The sequence below is a fragment of the Lepisma saccharinum genome, chromosome 10 (genome assembly GCF_977018435.1).
Source record: "Lepisma saccharinum chromosome 10, izLepSacc3.1, whole genome shotgun sequence".
NCBI lineage: Eukaryota > Metazoa > Arthropoda > Insecta > Zygentoma > Lepismatidae > Lepisma > Lepisma saccharinum.
The window spans coordinates 9,818,367-9,837,466 of NC_139238.1; the positions used below are offsets into that span (position 1 = coordinate 9,818,367).

The 19,100-nt window shown below is 36.7% G+C and overlaps 1 protein-coding gene across 1 annotated transcript in view; it reads left to right on the top strand.

The window, feature by feature from the left end:
* The first annotated feature begins 2,282 nt into the window (after positions 1-2,282).
* Positions 2,283-19,100, top strand: part of LOC145993756 (uncharacterized) — a 42,336-nt gene continuing 25,518 nt past the window's right edge. The window contains exon 1 of the mRNA XM_083129518.1: positions 2,283-2,675. Within this exon, the coding sequence (XP_082985644.1) occupies positions 2,589-2,675 (87 nt within the window). The 5' untranslated portion in view covers positions 2,283-2,588. The remainder of the gene's footprint in view (positions 2,676-19,100) is intronic.

Sequence of the window (19,100 nt, forward strand, 5' to 3'; positions counted from 1 at the left end):
GTGGCTAAACTGGATATAATAATGTAACATCTGGTTAAGCCAGCCCCTGTTGCTGTCCCAAGTCCCCTTTTAGAAAAAGCTTTGATTATGTGGATATTTCCGTATTGAATAATTGATGCCCAAAAGAAAGAGTGAAGGCGTAAGGAAACGCATTTGTAAGGAACGGAATATCATTTAAGCTGAGGATAGGTCCGCAGAGATAGTTATGCTAACTCTGCTGTAAAGTAAGTGCCGATGGTTATGCCATAGGTGCGCAATTATATTGATTTAGAGATTTGTTAATTTGGTCTATGCAAGACATACATGGAAACGCTATGTAAAATATGTATATATATAACTACGTATAATAAACCAATATATCCTACTAGAATGTTATGATTTAAAGAACTAGAGTACTGTCCATTTAACAAGTTGTGTATATTCACTTTCTGTACATGTGTAAACGAACCAGGGACATAAAAATATAAATTATTGTGTGAACCCCCCTCCCCCTTTTGTAATTCCGGCGCAAATATAATCTGCTCGCATGGCACCCAGGGTGAGGTGAAAGGAGAGATTAGAAGGATTAAAGCAGGAAGTAATCCAGAGGGCCGGATAGAAACCAGGGATAGGGTGGCCGAACTTTCACAAATTCAATGGTGTAAAGGCAGTGTCTTCGGAAAAGGCGATAATATTTATGTGGCTTTTGGTTTCATGATGAGATAGGGAACAAACAATTGTTCTCAGGTATCTATGCATCGTCTTCAGACAGACCCGATATTGAAAGATCAGTGGATTTAGGCAGTAAAGCGAAAAGATTGGACACAAACACGAGGGAGTAGGCTCTGCAGTCGGCACTTCATCAAATTAAATGAAAATATTTTACGTGTTTCGAAAACTATAATTGTCTAACGCACATGTGTTGATTATATTTAAAAGTTGGAACTATTTATAATTATTATAACGCATTTTCCTTTTGGTTGTTGATAAGCGCTCTCTTCATGGTCGTCGGTAGGTCAGTCGACCCCTCCCCACCTCTGGAAATTGGCATCCTTCATTTCAAGTTGCAAAAATGCAGGAAATTTCTTATTCTTATTGTTAATAACAGAAATAAAGTTAACTTGGTTAGTATTCGAACATAGTAATCTATGTAAAATATGCATTAGATCGAAAAAATGAGTGAAAAATACAGGAACCAGGATATTTTTTTTCATATTATACCATTTAATTCAAAGAATAAATGGTTCCACAGTTTTCAGAATTCGAAATATTATAATTTTAGATGAGGTCACACAATATAAACTTTGTGAGTATTTTTTCTAACTTCTAAAGTCCTTTCTTGAACGACACTTGAAAAAGTTAATAACAAAATGCAACAACTGTATATTTCAGTATAGTAACTATAAATGTAAAAGTATTAATGGAAAATACTGGATATTCACTCGGTTTGTGGATCGAATAGCATGATAATACTAAACATCAACAATAATAATTAAATTCGAATAAAATATATTTAATTAGGTATATTATTAGAGTATAAAGCCCGCATCACACGGAACTGGATTTCCAGTAGGTATGCCCTAGTTAGCGCTGGACTGGTTACCAATTTATTAGTTTTCGCCTCACACGATACTTATCAACGTACTTGTCGATATACTTTTTTTCCCCATACGACGGAAGTTGTAATGGCGGCCGCGTAAGAAGTAAACAATGTATCACTTCACATTTTTAAAAGCCGATAACTATTCAACCGAGAGGAATAACGTTTCGTATAAAACGTTGTTAGATACAAAACAATGGCGCTGCTTAAATACATACTTTACAACGTTTACTGTACACGTATGGAAGCCTATTTTAGTTGTTACAGATATAAACACCGTGCACTCGGTAAAAAGGTAAAAGGTAAAGTGTTCCCCTGTGCATAGCACCACGCCATGAAGGCGTATAGGGGGTGTGGGGGTAACGCCCCACACTTTCTTGATCCGGTCGTGAGTAGGGGTGATGTGATCAGCATCACGCCCCTGACCGCCTTTACCCCCACAGGGTTTCCCCCAGGTACCCATGTTATTCGACGCTGGGTAGGCGCCGGGGCCGCTTCCATCGTTAGAAAAGTTCCCGGATTTGAACCGGCCGGGGATCGAACCCGGGACCTTTAGCATGGCAGTCAGACGCGTTACCGACTGATGGTATAACGCAACGCGCCTTTCATACTGTATACGTTATACATTGCTGGAGTAACACTCGGAAACACAGAAGAAACACAGACAAAAACGGTTCTTTGCGCACTCACAGATTATCTTCACATGGCGAAACATTGCTCTGATTGACTGTTCCACAGAATCCAGTCAAGGAAAGCAAGGATATTTCCACTTTGACATGAAAAACGTTTTCAATCCATTCGTTTTACAGATAATGACACAAACATGAGATGTGCAAAATATCTCGGCGATATTTGTTTCGGTTCTCGAGAAACACGCCTTCAAACACCGATGAAATCTGTGGGCCAAGTGGTCGGTCATTTAAAATATACCGTTGAGTGTTTGTGCTAAACATGTGCTAAACGCAAAACTATGTTCTTTACATGTGTAAGAAACACATTTTAGTGTAAGATGTCTCTGTTCGAAACTCCAAGGTGGGATGTTGATCACAAATGTGAGGAGTTGAATTCAGGACTATTCGGTACTAGGAAACCATTAGTAAGTGTATTGAATGACAGTATACTTTTGACATTTTAACATTTAATGAGATACCAGTACCATTCATACTAATCTCCAATGTTGTTTTTTCTAGATGAAGTAAAAATCGGTAAGAATTGACAATATAAAGTCTGTAATTTTGTTAATTTTCGGTATACTAACTAATTTTGGCCTCCTAATCATGAATCTGTTGTAAAAAACCGGGGGTCACGTCTGGAAATGGTACATTTTGATGAAACATTGTTCGTTAGCCCCAAAAACCATCCACGGGTAGCCCCACAAACCATTCATATGAGGGTAGGTTAGGTTCCATTAGCATTCATTTCACACCTAAATTGATCGAAAAAATAGGGTTCGTAATAAAATTGAACATCATAAATCATTTTCTTGTAAAACAAAGGCGTGGTTAGAAACAATGACAGAAGATTACATTTAGGTAACACTTTACTATACCGGAGACGGATTTCTTCAAATTTACAGGAGAAAGTACTTAGGCAAATCATTTTCTGTAGCGTTGTTGATGTTCAGGAATGTAGTTTTGATCCATTTTAATGCGAATGCATCTGGTTTTCTACGAAAATCTATTTCCGACGCGTTATTGCTGCTGCCGCCATTTGCTTTCAGTACGAGAGCACAATATGCTCTCGTATTGTCCGTATATGCTAAATTGAATGAAAGGAGTGCTAATAGAACCTAACCTAGTAGGCATACCTCGTCCCCGTGATGGTTCTTGGGGCTATCGTAAATTTTTGTGCTAACGTTAATGGTTTTTTGGGCTACCCGTGGATGGTTTGTGGGAAATAAGGAACAACAGTAAGTACTCAATGTAAGAAATAAGACATTATTTTCGTTAGAAATTCATTATTTCACCTAAAGAAATGTTCCGCAATGCAGAATAGTACGTTAGCAATGTAAAAAATTGAGAAATAAATCATTGATAGGTAGTAAAGTAGCACCTACATTTTCGTTCGGGTAAATGTTTACTATCCTTCGGACACCTATAACTTCTGAGTTTCGTCAATTTTTGACATTTGTACTTACCTATGTGCTTCGCGGATCATTTTTTAACGTGTATTCATGTTTTTTTGATCATTTTTTTTTAAAAAAAGTGTTTTTGTAACTGAAGAATGTACGTTTCTGCAAATGGTTTGTGGAGCTATGTGTCAATGGTTCGTGGGGCTATGCGAGAATGGTGTGTGGGGCTATGCGAGAATAGTGTGTGGGGCTACACATATTTTTTTTAGAAACCAATTTTTAACTATTGTAACCTATTGTGACCCTACCTAACCTAACTTTACCGGAAATGGTTCATGGGGCTATGCATCAATGGTTGAATTTCCGCTATGAAACATTCCCACATCACACAAAACACTTCCAGATGTTAGACAATACTAGAGGAACTTATTACGGTAAGTAGTTTCTTCTGTAGAAATGAAGAAATCTGTCCGAAGGATAGTAAACTATATTCTTCCTAAAACTTCATCGTACAATGCAGCAGAACAATAAATAATCAATTTTCATGTAATAATATTGCACATTTTGTGAAAATCGACAACATCATGCCGTTGTTTCCAAGATGTACCTGCAGATGGCTCTAGCGTTGGAAGTCACGCAATCTCACTAGTGGAATCAGGGTTTCCAAACGCTCGATTTTTTTTCGAGAAACGCACGTTTTTTTTCTTCGAGAAACGCGCAGTTTTTTGTCTAGAAAGGAAAATTGTTTTTCGATGAATTTAGGGGTGAAATGGGTGCTAATGGAACCTAACCTAACCTCATATGAATGGTTTGTGGGGCTACCAGTGGATGGTTTTTGGGGCTAACGTCAATGGTTTGTGGGGCTACCCGTGGATGGTTTTTGGGGCTAACAAACAATGTTTCATCAAAATGTACAATTTCCAGACGTGATCCCCGGTTTTTTACAACTTTCATGCACAATAGAGTTGGAAACCTTGATATTCGAAAACAAAAGAAGCGTTACCATTCGCAAAGCAAGCGATATCGCACCGTGACGTGCTTTCCGTAGCATTAAGGAAAATGGTTTATTTTAGCAGAAAAAGTGTTTGTTTTCGTGCAAAAAGCATAATGGCACCTTCCACTATGTTCTGCAATACATAATTGGTAAGTACTAACCACGAGAAAGTCAAAATATCAGATTTAAATGTGTCTCCGATGTATGAAACTGTTAATGTTAGTTTTACCCAAAGATTTTTACGGTAAGAATTTAACAATATAGAGATATTCTCCAATTTGGTTAATACTTCACATAAGGTAAACGTCCCTAAGTTTGACAGGTTAAGGAAAATTTTTGCAGTTAATTGTTTGTAGTGGCTTTTGTATTTCATAAATGCGAGTATTTTTTTTTTTGCCTGAAAGTTTAAAGATTCTACTTTCACCCAAAAAGTAATTTGCATTCCAACAGTTATGTTACACAATTATTAAAAAATCAAAAAGTGAATCCTACAATATGTCCCTAAGTTCGACACCCTGTCCTTAATTTCGACAGTTTGTGTACCAAAATTTGACACCCCCTTATATCTCAACATCAGACACTAAATTTGCAGATGTTAATAATACCAATAACTGCACATGTCCTTCAATTGGCATTTCATTATATTCAACTAAATTTACAGATTTATCAGGGCATGAACTGAACAAAAAAGGATTTGTTGTTAACCCCCCTCTTTTATGCTCAACAAAATTTAAAATATTAACATGAATTACAGGGAGGTTATTTCAGTCGTTCACCGCCAGCGTGACGGCCGTTCCGCGGACTCTTCATGCAACAGGTCCCGGCAAATTGCGTTCAGGAAGTCCGTAACAGAAACCGCTTGTTTTGTAATGTTTCCACTTTTCACAATTACAGTTACAATTACAATTGAAATAAGCACGTACCTTGTCGCACGGATGCAGGAAAAGGTGTCCTCCCAAATACAAATATTTCCGGCACCTTATTTCTGACATCTAATCTTAGATTAGACATCGCTACTTTATCCTCAGTTGACAGAAAGGGAAGACAGCATCCCGGCACATAAAGCAAACCGAAAGCGTAAAATGATATTTAAAAGTAATAATAATGATGATCACTAACCTCCTGTGTTATAAGAGATGTTGAAAATGACTTCCTTCAACAGCAATCCAACACGTTTCTTAGGTTCAAGAGATCCTGTCTATCGTAATCCCTGACCACTTTTCTGCAAGAATTCGTTTTCACGTAATTATCGTACATAAAAACTCTATGTTCAAGACTATATTTGTTTAACGACATAAGTAATGAATGAATAACAATTAACACACAATAAAGCACTGGCCACGAGTAAGCACATTACAATAACACAGTATAAGCAACACGCGTACTGATAAATGAACAGAAGTGAACATGAATGTACATTGACGTCTGGTAGCCGACAGTGTTGCTAACCATTTTTCGGCAATGTCCCTACAACTGACCAAATGTCCCTACGCCAAGTAAAGTGACTAAAAAAAAAACACCTCATGAGCATGCAAACAGAAGATAAAATATACACATTTACTTACCAAATCTTTCTGCTCGGTGCTTCCACAATTAATGAAGGAGCGAATTTACAATACAGGACCTCTCCCCGATTTTTTGTAATATTTCGCATACTCACTAATTGAGGCCTCCTAATCACGAATTTGAAGTTAAAATTTGGGGGGTCACGTGTAGAAATTGCAAAATAAGTGACATTGAGTGGTCCGCGATCGGCACGATTGCTTATTATTTACCGGAAGATTTTGTGTTTCCAATACTTAAAAAACGAAATATACATTCCTGATATTACTACGACCCCAAATTTTAACTATGTTTGCCTATCCTAACCTAACCTAACCGTACCTGAATGGTTCGTGGGGCTATCCGTCAATGGTTTGTTGGGCTACCCGTGCATGTTTTTTTCGAGCCCAAATTTTAACTATGTTTGCCTAACCTAACTTAACCTAAACTTACCGAGAATGGTCAGTGGGGCTATTCCTGAATGGTTTTGGGGTAATTGTGATTACGAACCGATAAAAAATATTATTTTCGTAGCACTTTAACGGCAAACGTTCATCATCGAAGACGCCATTTTCGTATCCTGCAATTTTATGATTGATGTACTGTTGCCAAATTTACCTGTAATCAAATCAGTTCTTCTACATCGTGATTGTCGCTGTCACATGTAAGCACGTTCTTTGGGCAATATACTGAAATCCATAAGTTTATTAATTAGCCCACAGCCATCCTCCTGCACACTCCACCTAACAATCTGTACAACATTAACAACTTTTTTACTGTTCTCTTCCACCATTCTTACACGATCCATGCTCTCCAAGTATGAAATCAACAGTGTGGCAACGCTGTAGACAGCGTAACTAATTTTAATTTGTTCATATCAACAAATATGGCTACCATACTTGTATACGGAGAATCATTGCGAGAATTGAAAAGCTTATTTTACAACTTCTACACGTTAATGAACATTTTTTCCCCCTCACCCCAACATGTTAACTTGAGATAAATAATCACGAATAATTATTTCGTGAGTATAAGACGTAGCATAGAAATTACAGAAGGGTCCGGTATTGTAAATTCTTGCCTTAATGAATAATAGGGGTGTGCTGGACAGGATTTTTTGGGTCGGGACGGGATCGGGACGGTAATTTTTTTAAATCCCGACATTCGGGACTGAAAAATTTGCAATTTCCCAACCAAGTCGGAAAATTTTCTGGACGGGAAATGTTCGAAATTTCCCGAAGCACTGGAAATCTCGAATTTTACAAGTCATTTTCACTTTAAGTGATAGTTTTTGCATTTCTAGAATAAAAACTTACAACTTTCGATAAGTTCCAGAAACTTACAAGGCAGAAAACGTCGAGAATTAACGACTTTTTAAAGTAAAGAATCCAGCACACCCCTAATGAATAACGTTGAGTCGTTTACTGTTGATTATGTTATTTGAAGTCATACATGCTGCTGCTGTGAAGAGATAGATGTTGGTTGGTGATGCTGTATTTCCTGCATTCTTTAACAATTTTGGTCCCATTTTATTTCCCTTTTTTGTTTTTGTATCACTTAACATTGAAAATATTCTTTCCGTTTCCGCGTTAGAATGCGGCAATGTTAGCACTATTTTCGCGAGAGTGGAAATGTTTTCAAAAAGGAACTTGCCTTGAAAGTTTTTGGTAACCGATAACATGTTCCAAAATTCTGATGGAGATCTGTTAGTTAGTTCTTTTTTCTCCTCCTCGCTAAAGTATCCAGATAAACTAATTCATAAAATGTAATTTACCAAGATTGAAAAAAGTACCTACGTTTTCCCTCATTTGGCAAAATCTGTCCCTACGTTCCTACGCGGGCGAAATTTAGTGAAAAGTCCCTATGCGTAGGGACATGTCCCTACGGTTGGCATCACTGCCGACACGTGCAGTATGAAGCGCCCTCTCGCGGCTGACAACTCACCCAACCCCCGATAAGCTGCAGGCGCTGTCGCGACAACTGAGAATAAAGTAGCGATGACTAATCTAAGATTAGATGTCAGAAATAAGGTGCCAGAAATATTTGTATTTGGGAGGACACCTTTTCCTGCATCCGTGCGACAAGGTACGTGCTTATTTCAATTGTAATTGTAACTGTAATTGTGAAAAGTGGAAACATTACAAAACAAGCGGTTTCTGTTACGGACTTCCTGAACGCAATTTGCCGGGACCTGTTGCATGAAGAGTCCGCGGAACGGCCGTCACTCTGGCGGTGAACGACTGAAATAACCTCCCTGTACTTACCATGCCAAAGGCTAGGTACATTTAAGCAAATAAAACACTGAAAATGTTGATTGCGTTTATATTACAACTTTGAAACATTGTTTTACAGGACGATTCCCAATGGTGTATCAAAAACAAGGAAAACATTTTGAGGACTAACTATAACATTTACTTAGCCAAGCCTAGATTAGATGCTGAGGAACAATTGCTGTTAGTATCTGTGATATTGGTAACATTATATATAACACTAATAATTAACAAAACAAACAACTTTCTGTCTGAAGTTAGGTGTGAGTCCTCAAAATCAAAGACCTAACTCTTAGACTTTTACTTTTTTCTTGAAAACATCTGACCCTTTCCCCCTTCATTACCAAATCTGGCAACTCAACAGGACCAATAATTTGACGGTCTGATATGAATGAAACATTATTTTCATTGGTGACAAATTCCTTCTTGGCCACATCAACACTCTTAAGTCCAGTCACTTTCATTACATCTTCCAGGATCTCCTGAACAACACAGAGGTAAGTAAATTTTGATGCATTTCTTTTCCCCCCTAAAAATTTCACAAGAATGAAATCCCCTTCTTTTACATCACTTTCATTGACAATCTCTAATGTCATTTCATCTGACTCCTCCTCTTGCCAGTGAGAATCACTTTCTTTCAATGACAGTGCACTTTCATCTGAAGATTCTGAGTCACTCACATCAACCCATTTCTTTCCCTTTTTGCTTAAACTCTTTGTCTTCTAGTTCTGTGCAGCAAGTTTCTTCAGCTCTCTAGCTCTTTTGCCTCATCTACTCGATGCTTTTTCTCCTTTGTTAGCAGTGGTAGCATCATCGCCTTGTAATCAAGGGGTCCCGGGTTCGATCCCCGATGCAGGCACATAGTGGATCGGATCTCACTTTAAGCTGTAGGTCCAGTCCCGATTAGCCTTACTGTGCATAAAGTGGACTTAAAACACAAAATCAATCCTCCTCCTTTGTAAAGTATTTGATCATTTAAGGAGATGTAATCACATCAGGCAGTCTTTTTCTTTGCTTTCTTGGAAGTTTTTGGACTGGCCAAATGAAACTAAAGTAAGGAACAAATTAGGCTGAGTTTAATGTAAATTAATTATCAAGCGGCTCCGGTGTACAACCTTTGTTCCTCGATGTTGTCTGCATTGTAAATGGCTAGAACTTATCGAAAATTGTTAGTTTGTACCAGAAATGCAAAAACAATCACTTAAAGTGAAAATGACGTAGAATTCGAGATTTCCAGAGCTTTGGGAAATTTTGAACATTTCCCCCCCCGACCCAAAAAATTCTGTCCCACACACTCCTTCCTACATTTTCCACAAAATCGTAGAACAAGGAAAATCGTGTACTGTATGAGGCCAAATTTTAGTTCTGTGTAATATTTATCATTAATCAGGCCAATTTTGCAACATTTTCACAGAATTGTTAAGAACATTAAAAAATTGTACACAAGACAAAATTTTCATCATTCGCCAATTTAATTTGCATGGAGTTTTAGTTCAGTTTATCACATTAAGCCAATATAAACACTTAATTATAACGTGATATTTTTTTGGTATTATTATTGCAATTTTGTATAGTTCAGGTCCCTCACATTTAGTGATGCAGGAAGAACGAGTGATTTCATGGAAATAGCAATGACTGGATGCACATATTTTTCGTAAATAAAAAAAAAGCGGTAAATAAAATACAATATCGGTGTTATAGTGGTGAAAAATTGGATGAAAAGTGGTATATAAAAAGACATTTTGGTTTTAAAATTGTGAATATAATCCTAAATTTCATTTAAAAGCTACACTTATTCCACAGAATTAACATTTCACTTCTAATAGCACATTCATGTAGTTATAAGAGTATTAAGTTTATTTGTGTGTAAAGGAGTCCATTTTTGCTTCTCCAATATTAACAGCAGAATTAATAAATTTTCCGGGAATTGCATAACTCTCAGGATAATTCAGACCTCAGAAGGTGTCGCGTCGGTGAATAAACCCTAAATCTCGTGTTTAAGAGTTAATTTCGCTTTTTGCAGTTCATTTCGCATTATTTCGTGACAAAACATGGTCACAAAATGCATCTCACACCTTTCAAAAACATGAAAAATTAACACTACAATCTGTTTTTTCAAATTTCGTTTTTTCATCAAAAACGAAATATGCATGCCCCTAGCAATGACACAAGAGAGAAAAAGTATGCAAAAAGCCCAGAAATGACGTTTCAGGGAATATCCCAAAATTCGACATGCATGGCACCAAACTTCAACACCCCCCCCCCCCCCGTCGGATTAATGTTGCAATTACTGTAGGGCAATGAAACTGGTATTTTCATGAATGGTAAACAACATGCCTTTCAATGCACATCAAAACCCAACATTGTGTATTTTCGAATAAGGTTCGACACTTGTCGAAATTTGGTGCACCATCCATTTTTGTGCTCATATGTTCGACACCCCCCTTATTTTGTTACATGAACAACCTTTGTCTGCCGCAACAGACTAGGAAGCTCAGAAAACGGCTCTAAAACAATAATAAAGTATTGAAATTTGTCTTGAAACAACACAAAACTGGTAAAAACCTTACGTAGAAAATTTACCTTCTTACAAAATCCACTAAAAATCAGTTGATTTTTCGCAGTTAGGAAATAGTGCCATCACAATTTCTCCCGCGCTGCTGCTATGTCTCATCTGGTGCAACTACCCTTTTCACGACGGGGTAAACCTGTACACTGTCGCATGATACATACACGATTTTCTGCATCGCATAGTTTCCTTATCTTTTATGATTTTTCAAATACCCTGTCGAACTTAGGCACTTTGTCAAAATTAGGGACGTTTACCTTACTCACTAATTTAGATCTCAAAACCACGAACCTGAAATTAAAATGTGGGGGCCACGTCTAAAAATCGGAAAATAAGGGGGTCCATGATCTCAACCAACATTGTAGAATTGCTCATTATTTATCGCAAGATCTATCGTTTCACAACGAAATATACATATTCTTGATATGCTAAAACCACAAATTTTACTATGTTTGCCTAACCCAACTGCAACTAACCTAACCTTGTGACCGATTACTTTGGGTCACGTAAAATAACGCACACGTAGGACGAAAGGGTGATTTGAAGGAACAGGAATAGTGCGTAGGAAGAGTGTTGAATTACAGTGAACGTGTTTTGCATAGTGGCGCAATAGAAGCTGTCGCTAGGCAGTTAAAAGCTTGAATGCTATTGGCATTACCATTGCATGGTGTGATTATGCAAAGACCAATCACAGACTTATAGTTGCAATGGGGTGAGTGAAGCTAAATGAACGAGAACAGTGCGGTTGGAAACAGAAAAGGAGTAACATTAACTTTCTCGGCGCGGAAAGATTTCCTCGGTTAGGAGTAGTGCCGTCGGACGTCGCGTTGCGAGTTTCCCGCGATTGTTAAAACTTTATACGAGCGTCGCTAAAATAATTTTATAATCACACATCACATTCTCTGACACAAGAACAGCATTAGAAGAAAAGTTGACACCACGGTTTTGTAAAATGTAGTGACTATTGGTAAGGTATATTTTTCAAATACAAGGTAAAAATTAGATATCAGTTGTTTATTTCTTGTTACACAAATTTGCTAACTTAAGACTTACGAGTGACTGGTCGGTCTGGTACCATAAACCCAGAGCTCGCAAGCCGAAGCAGGGTCCTATATTCAAAGCAGAAGTAAAATCAGAAAACAAGTAAGTAACAAAAAAAAAAAAGAAAACGGTTGAAATTGGTGCCGAAACCCGGGAACGTTAGTTTTAATCTCACTAAATTTCTAAATTCTAAATTATCCAAAATGTACTTCTAAATTTCCTAAAATCATCGGGGAAGAGCCTTACATTTCCTAGTGAGTTGGATAAACTGTCAGTGTTTGAGAGGAGGTAAATAGTTTTGATTGTTTATATCTGTGTTGACCTTGTTGTGCTCGATCACAGCTGGAGGAAAATTGACGTTGTGCATCGACTAGCCAGGAGAGCGATATGTTTTTTGCCCTGCGTGTTGTGGTGCTGTGTTTCAATTAAAAAGAAATGGCTAGAAGAAAGTATGTTGCCCCTAAATTAAGAGACGACGGCCCTGAAGTTAAGTGGGACATTACTTTAGAGTGTTGTGGCAAGATGCTGAGCGAAGATGGAAGCATAGAATGTAGCGAGTGTAAACTTTGGAAGCATAAATCATGTGAAAGTATGACTGATGTTGAGTTCGAGTCTTTTGTGAATGAGAAGGGAAAGGTGTTTAGATGTGCAAAGTGCAGTGGCGCGGAGAAAAATGAATCCGTGGGGGAGGATGTAGTGTCGGAAGATCAGAAAAGGGATGATATGACTAATGCAAATGTGATGGAAATGCTCCGACGGTTGTTAGTGAACTCCGAGAAAATGGATGCGAAATTTGAAAAACAAAACGAGAAGTTAGAATGTATGGTGAAACAAAGTGAAGAAGATAAGAGTGAAATGATCGAGCGTTTTCAAGTGTTAGAAAGTAAAATAGTTAGTGTGGAATGTGTTAGGGAAGAGTTGCGGTTGCATCGTGAATGGTGTAACGAGGCGCATGAAGAGATGAAGAAAGAAATGGGAATTGCAGTGGCACAGTCAGAAGGAAAATTAGAGATACAAGTGGAAGAATTGAGTAATGTTAAGAATAAGTGTAAAATAAATCGAGGTGACCTTGAATTGAAATGTGATACTCTGCGAAGTGAAAATGAATTGTTGAAAGTGCAACAAAGAGAGATAGAGAAAGAGGTTCAGGTTATTTCAAGAAGAATACTTTTGTTAGAAAGGAATAACGAAGAAAGTGTTGAAGTGTTTGAAAAGAAATTGGAAGAAAGTGAGAGAGAAATACAAAACAGAATCGATGCTCTTAAGGAAGAAGTGAAGCGTTTTAAACGGTTAGTTTTTGAGAGAAATGAAGAAATGACGGGTGAAAGTGTAGAGAAAGTTTTGAAATTTGCCGGTGAAAGTAGTGAAAGTAGGGGTCGTAGAGATAGACGTAGTGTAGAAAAGTCTATCGGAAGTGTTGTTAAACTACCAGTACGAAGGGTGATTAAGAAAGAAAGAGTGAGTGATAGTGACGAAGAAAGTGAGTCGTCTCGTAGTGATGAAAGTGATGAAGAAAGTTTGAAGAAAGGTGCTAGGAGTAAGATACATATTTCCACGAGTGCCAGCTCAGAGGACTCCGATTCCTATAATAAGACGTATCGAAGGAAGGAACAAAGAAATAGAAGAAAGGAAAAGAGAAAGCAAGAGAAAGTAAAGGAAAGCCCTATCAAGTATAGTGATATAACAAAGTTGAAAAAGTTCTCAGGTGAAATGGACGACATGCTACCGTCTGAATTCTTGCAAGATCTTGAAGAAAGTTTAACTTTAATGGGAGTGAAGGAATATCAGTATTTACATGTACTTCCTTTTGTGTTAACTAAGACAGCAAAGTTATGGTTCTTAGAAACTAAGTCTAAGTACAGCGATTATGAGCACTTCAAAAAGAAATTCTTAAGGAAGTTTGAATCTGAAGATGTGAAATCTACAAAATTGACAGAGATATTAACGCAGAAATTTATACCTGGACGCGGAAAAGCGATGGAAGAATTCTACTGGGATAATGTGAGACAGTTGAAATTGCTACAATCTTCACTTTCAGAAGACAAGTGTGTTAGTTTGGTCGCTAATCAGTTACCTTTTAGACTAAGAGAAATGTTGCTGGCAGCAAAATGCAAAACTTTGAATTCGGCCGCAGACGTTATAAGAAGGCATGAAATTTTGTGGGCTGGACAGAAAAACTCAGGACAAAGAATGACAGAAGAAAGAAGAGGTGAAGTGAGAGGAGCCAGGCAGAATGAAGGGAGATATGCTGTGAGGAATGTAGAAGTCAAAAGAAACACTAGAAATTTTTATGGGCAAAATAGAATAACTCCACTGGGAAATAATGGAAGTGTAACTACTAATGTTGGAACAGCGCCATTTCCTTACCAAGGGCGATTTGCACAGCAAGCTCGTTTCTCGCCGACACCTCGAAGAAATGAATACTTTGAGAGAAGACAGGAAGATCAGACTAGAAATAGTTTAGCAAATAGGGAAGGAAATGAAATTTCTAGAAATGTACCGGTTAATGGCCAAGGTTTTAATAACTCTACCGCAAGCCGTACTAGTTCAAAAAACGAGTAATGGAAGAGTCACGTGATTTTTCTCGGATAGTGGCTGATAAAATAAGAACCGAAAATAGAACTGATAACGGACAGGCGATAGTAAATCAAACGTTTCTTTACAGTGATGTAGTGAAAAATAGTAAAAATAACCCCGAGAAAGAAATAAATGACATATTAGTTGTGAAAGCTGAAGTTCATGAGCCTCCATTGAGGGAGAAGTTAGTAACTAAAATAGGCGAGTTGAAAACATTTTTGGAGGAAGTTAACAATAAGGAATTGTCTCCTAGTGATTTGTGTAGTGAATGTGTTCCTAATTTTGAGAAAGTCGGGAATAGTCTTCGTATTTTACTAAATAAACTGGAAAATGGAAGTAAAAGAAAAAGTTGCACCTCACCAACTATAGTTGACTTCGAATCTAAGAAATCAGTGGTAGATGAAACACTGAATAAGTTTAAGAAAGAAGATAATAAAGTGGGTTTTAGTGCTAATCAGTGCAAGAATAGCATACAAAGAACAGCAGTGGAGAAAGTTGAGAACAAATGTGTACTTGAAGATTATGAATTGATGGGAGACAGTCAGTTAGTGCGATTTGCGAACGTTGTGTTAAACAGATCAGTGAAATTTAACGGAGAAGGAAGAAGATATGTCGGTTTGTGTGAGAGTGGGTGTAAAGTTGATGACTTGTTACAAAAATTAAGGAAAATAGAGCATAGCATCAAGTTCGATAAAGTGTTAGTTTTAATAGGTACAAATGATGTCTTAAAATGAGGAAAAAAGGAAGATTTTAAGAAATCCTACGTAGAGTTAGTAGACTTATTGGAGAATAAGAGTCAAGGGATTGTTTTGTGTACGGTTCCTCCTGTGCCTGCAGTGGCGAATGATAGCAGTTATGATCATTGGAAAAAACTTACATTCTTTAACAGAGTGATTAAAGAGTTGGGAAAAAGAGAAAAAGTTCAAGTGCTCAGCCTAGATAGCTTGTTTTTGAAGGATAACGGAGAAATTAACTTAGATAAATATGAGAAGACGATGGGAAATGGTTATAATTATCGACAAGACTTGGTGCATTGGAATGAAGTAGCAATGAGAGAATTTGTAATGCTTTTTGAAAAGAGTTTATTACAAGTGTGTGAAATTGACGTGAGGTGGTATGAAGATTTAGTGGATGAAGATAGTGCATTTAATGAAGAAATTTTGAATAGTTCGGCTAACAGAAGAAAGATTAAACATTCAGTCTGCGTGAAAGCTAAGGTCAATAAACTTCAAGTGACATGCTTAGTAGACACCGGAAGTATGATTTCGATAATGTCCGAGAAGACATGGAAAAAGGTCACATCTGAGGTGACAAGACCTTCATTAACAAAAGTAGATAATTTAATTTTGATTGACTACACAGGAAAAAAGAAATCTAGGGTGCTAGGAAAAACGGTGACTATACTTAACCTGGAAGGAGCTGAATTATTGATGGAGTTTGTAGTGGTTAAAGATCTAAATCTACCAGTGATATTAGGAAGCGATTTTTTGTTTACGATAGAAGGGGTGTTAGACTTTCAAGAAAAGAAGATGTTTTTTAATACAGAAGTTGGAAGAAACGTTATTAAGTTTTTACCCACACAATATGAAGAGGAAGAATGTGAAAAGGAAGCCAATGTGAGTCGCGTACAAGTGGAGAGAGATGATTGTTTGAAATATGCTGAGAGAGCGGAAGTGTTGCCAACTGCGAAAGTTAAAGACCAAAGAGATGCTACAGTGAATGATTTGCGGGAACGAATACAACTTTCTGAAGAATTAACTAGTAAACAAAAGATGGAATTGTTGGATGCATTGTCTCCTCTAATAGATGTTTTTTCTGATAGACCGGGGACTTGTAATAAGTTTACATACAACATCAAGTTAATAGACGATGAACCAGTTGTGGGAAAATTCTATTCTGTACCTTTTGCATTGAAAAATGAAGTGAGAGGACAAATTGAGCAGTGGCAGAAAGATGATATTGTAGAATTAGGTCACTCACCATATTTAAATCCACTTTTGGTAGTGCCTAAGCCTCGAAGTGATGAAAAAAGAGTTGTGGTAGATTTTCGTGCAACCAATCAAAAGATAAGACTAGAACAAAACAGAGTAGTTAAATTAGATGAGATTTTGTTAAATTTCAATGGAAAGACGTATTTTACCTCTCTTGATCTGTCGGCAGGTTATTTTCAGATACCACTTACAGAAAATAGTAAGGCATGTACGGCATTTATTTTTGAGGGGAAAATGTACAAATTTAAGAAATTACCTTTTGGAATTACGACAGGCGTTTCTGCCTTTACTAGTGCTTTGAATCACGTATTGGGAAATGTGTCAGAATTTTGTATAATATATGTTGACGATTTATTAATTTTTGATAGTACTTTTGAAGATCATGTAAAACATTTGCAAATTGTATTGAAAAAATTGCACGAAGCTGGAATGACAGTTAAGTTAAGAAAAACAGAATTTTGTAAGAAGGAAGTTATGTTCTTAGGACACCTTATTTCTGGTTCTGGTGTGAGGGCCAATCCTGAAAAAGTAAAAAGCATTTTAGAATTGCAAGAACCTAGAAACAAAAAGGAGATACAGAAGTTACTGGGAAGTTTCACATGGTTGAAGAGATTTGTACCTAATTTTTCCAATATTATAGCTCCTATAGCTGATTTGTTGCATAAAAATAAGAAATGGCAATGGGGAGCCATAGAACAAGCAAGTTTCGATAAAATGAAAGAGGTAATTGCTAATGAAACCATGTTATGTCACCCTAACTTTAACAAAAAATTCTATATTAGTTGTGATGCATCTTCAGTCGCTATTGGTGGTTATTTGTTTCAAATGGAGGGTGAATGTAAGAAGGTGATACACTATGTAAGTAGAAAATTGACTAAAGCTGAACAAAATTACAGCATTACTGAATTAGAATGTCTAGCAGTGTTATTCTGCATAAAGAAATTTGAAATGTATATATCAGGTCTAGAGTTTGAGGTTTTAACTGATCACAAAGCATTACAATGGCTGAATTCCGCTAAACACTGGAATCTGCGGTTGTGTAGATGGTCGTTAGAATTAGGAAAACACAAATTTAAAGTAACTTATGTTAGAGGAGTGGATAATAATTTATCTGATTTATTGTCAAGAAACCACCCGGAATTTGAAATAGAAAAAGTGTTTGTTGACACAATTGGTAACTTGAAACTTGAAAATTTACCTTTTTCTAAGGAACAATTAAAACAGGCGCAACGAGAAGATGAGAGATTGAAGGAAATCATTAGTATTTTGGAAAATGTAGAGGGAAATGTTATGAGATCAAGAATAATAAATGTAAACAAATTTTATAAACTAGAAGAGGGTGTTCTGTTGACTAGAAATTACCATTTTCTGGAAAATTGGAGATTGTGTTTGCCAAAAATTTTTGTAGCTGATGTGATTAAGGTCTATCATGATGAATGTGGACATTTTGGTGTTGATAAAGTAGTAAATAGGCTGATAAAATCATTTGTTTGGAGAGGGATGAGAAAGGATGTGAGAAATTGGATAAATGACTGTGTTATATGTGCTAAAACTAAACCAGATAAACATCCTGTTAAAGCCAAATTGGGTATGCATGTCATTAATACCGTAAGGGAGCAAGTATTTGTAGATTTGCAAGGCCAGTTGCCTACTGGGCCTCGTAGAGAGAAATTTTTGTTAACAGTTTTGGATGGGTTTTCTAGGTATTTAGTTGCTTACGCTATACCAAACGCTACTACAGAAAAAGTTCTGGATAAGCTGGTTAATTGTTACTTTGTTCATTTGGGTATACCGAAAAGATTGATTTGCGATAGAGGGTCTTGTTTTATTAGTAAACAGTTCAAACAGAAAATGAAAGAGTTTGGTGTTGAGATATATTACTGTAGCAGTTATCATCCTAAAACCAATTTAGTAGAACGTTCTCACCAGGAGATTAACCGACTCATGAGAATATATTGTGAAGACATGCATAAAGATTGGCCGTTGTATGTTAGTACAATTGTTAACTTATTGAATTATTCCATAAATGAAACTTTAGGAGAAGCTCCTGTCTCAGTACATTTAAATGAACAGATTGATGGAAATTTGAAAGCTATATTTGGAATCGAAAATGAAATTAATGTCAACTGGAGTAATAAACTAAAAATGGTGAAAGTCAAAACTTGTGAAAAAAGACAGAAATTTGTAGATAAACATGCTGAAAAAGAAGTAGGTAGAACTGAAATTGTAGAAGGTGATTTAGTATTTTTAAAGACTCATAAGCATAGTTCATTAATTGATAAAAAGATTGCTAAATATTTTGACTTGTTTAGAGGGCCTTATTATTGTATGAAACAAACTAGAAATGGAGTTTTTGATCTATTAGATTGTGATACTGAGGAGTTGGTAAGTGACCAACATGTAGAAAACTTGAAGTTATGGAGATGTTCTAGGGAAAAGAAAATTGAGTACTGTAAAAAATTGAAT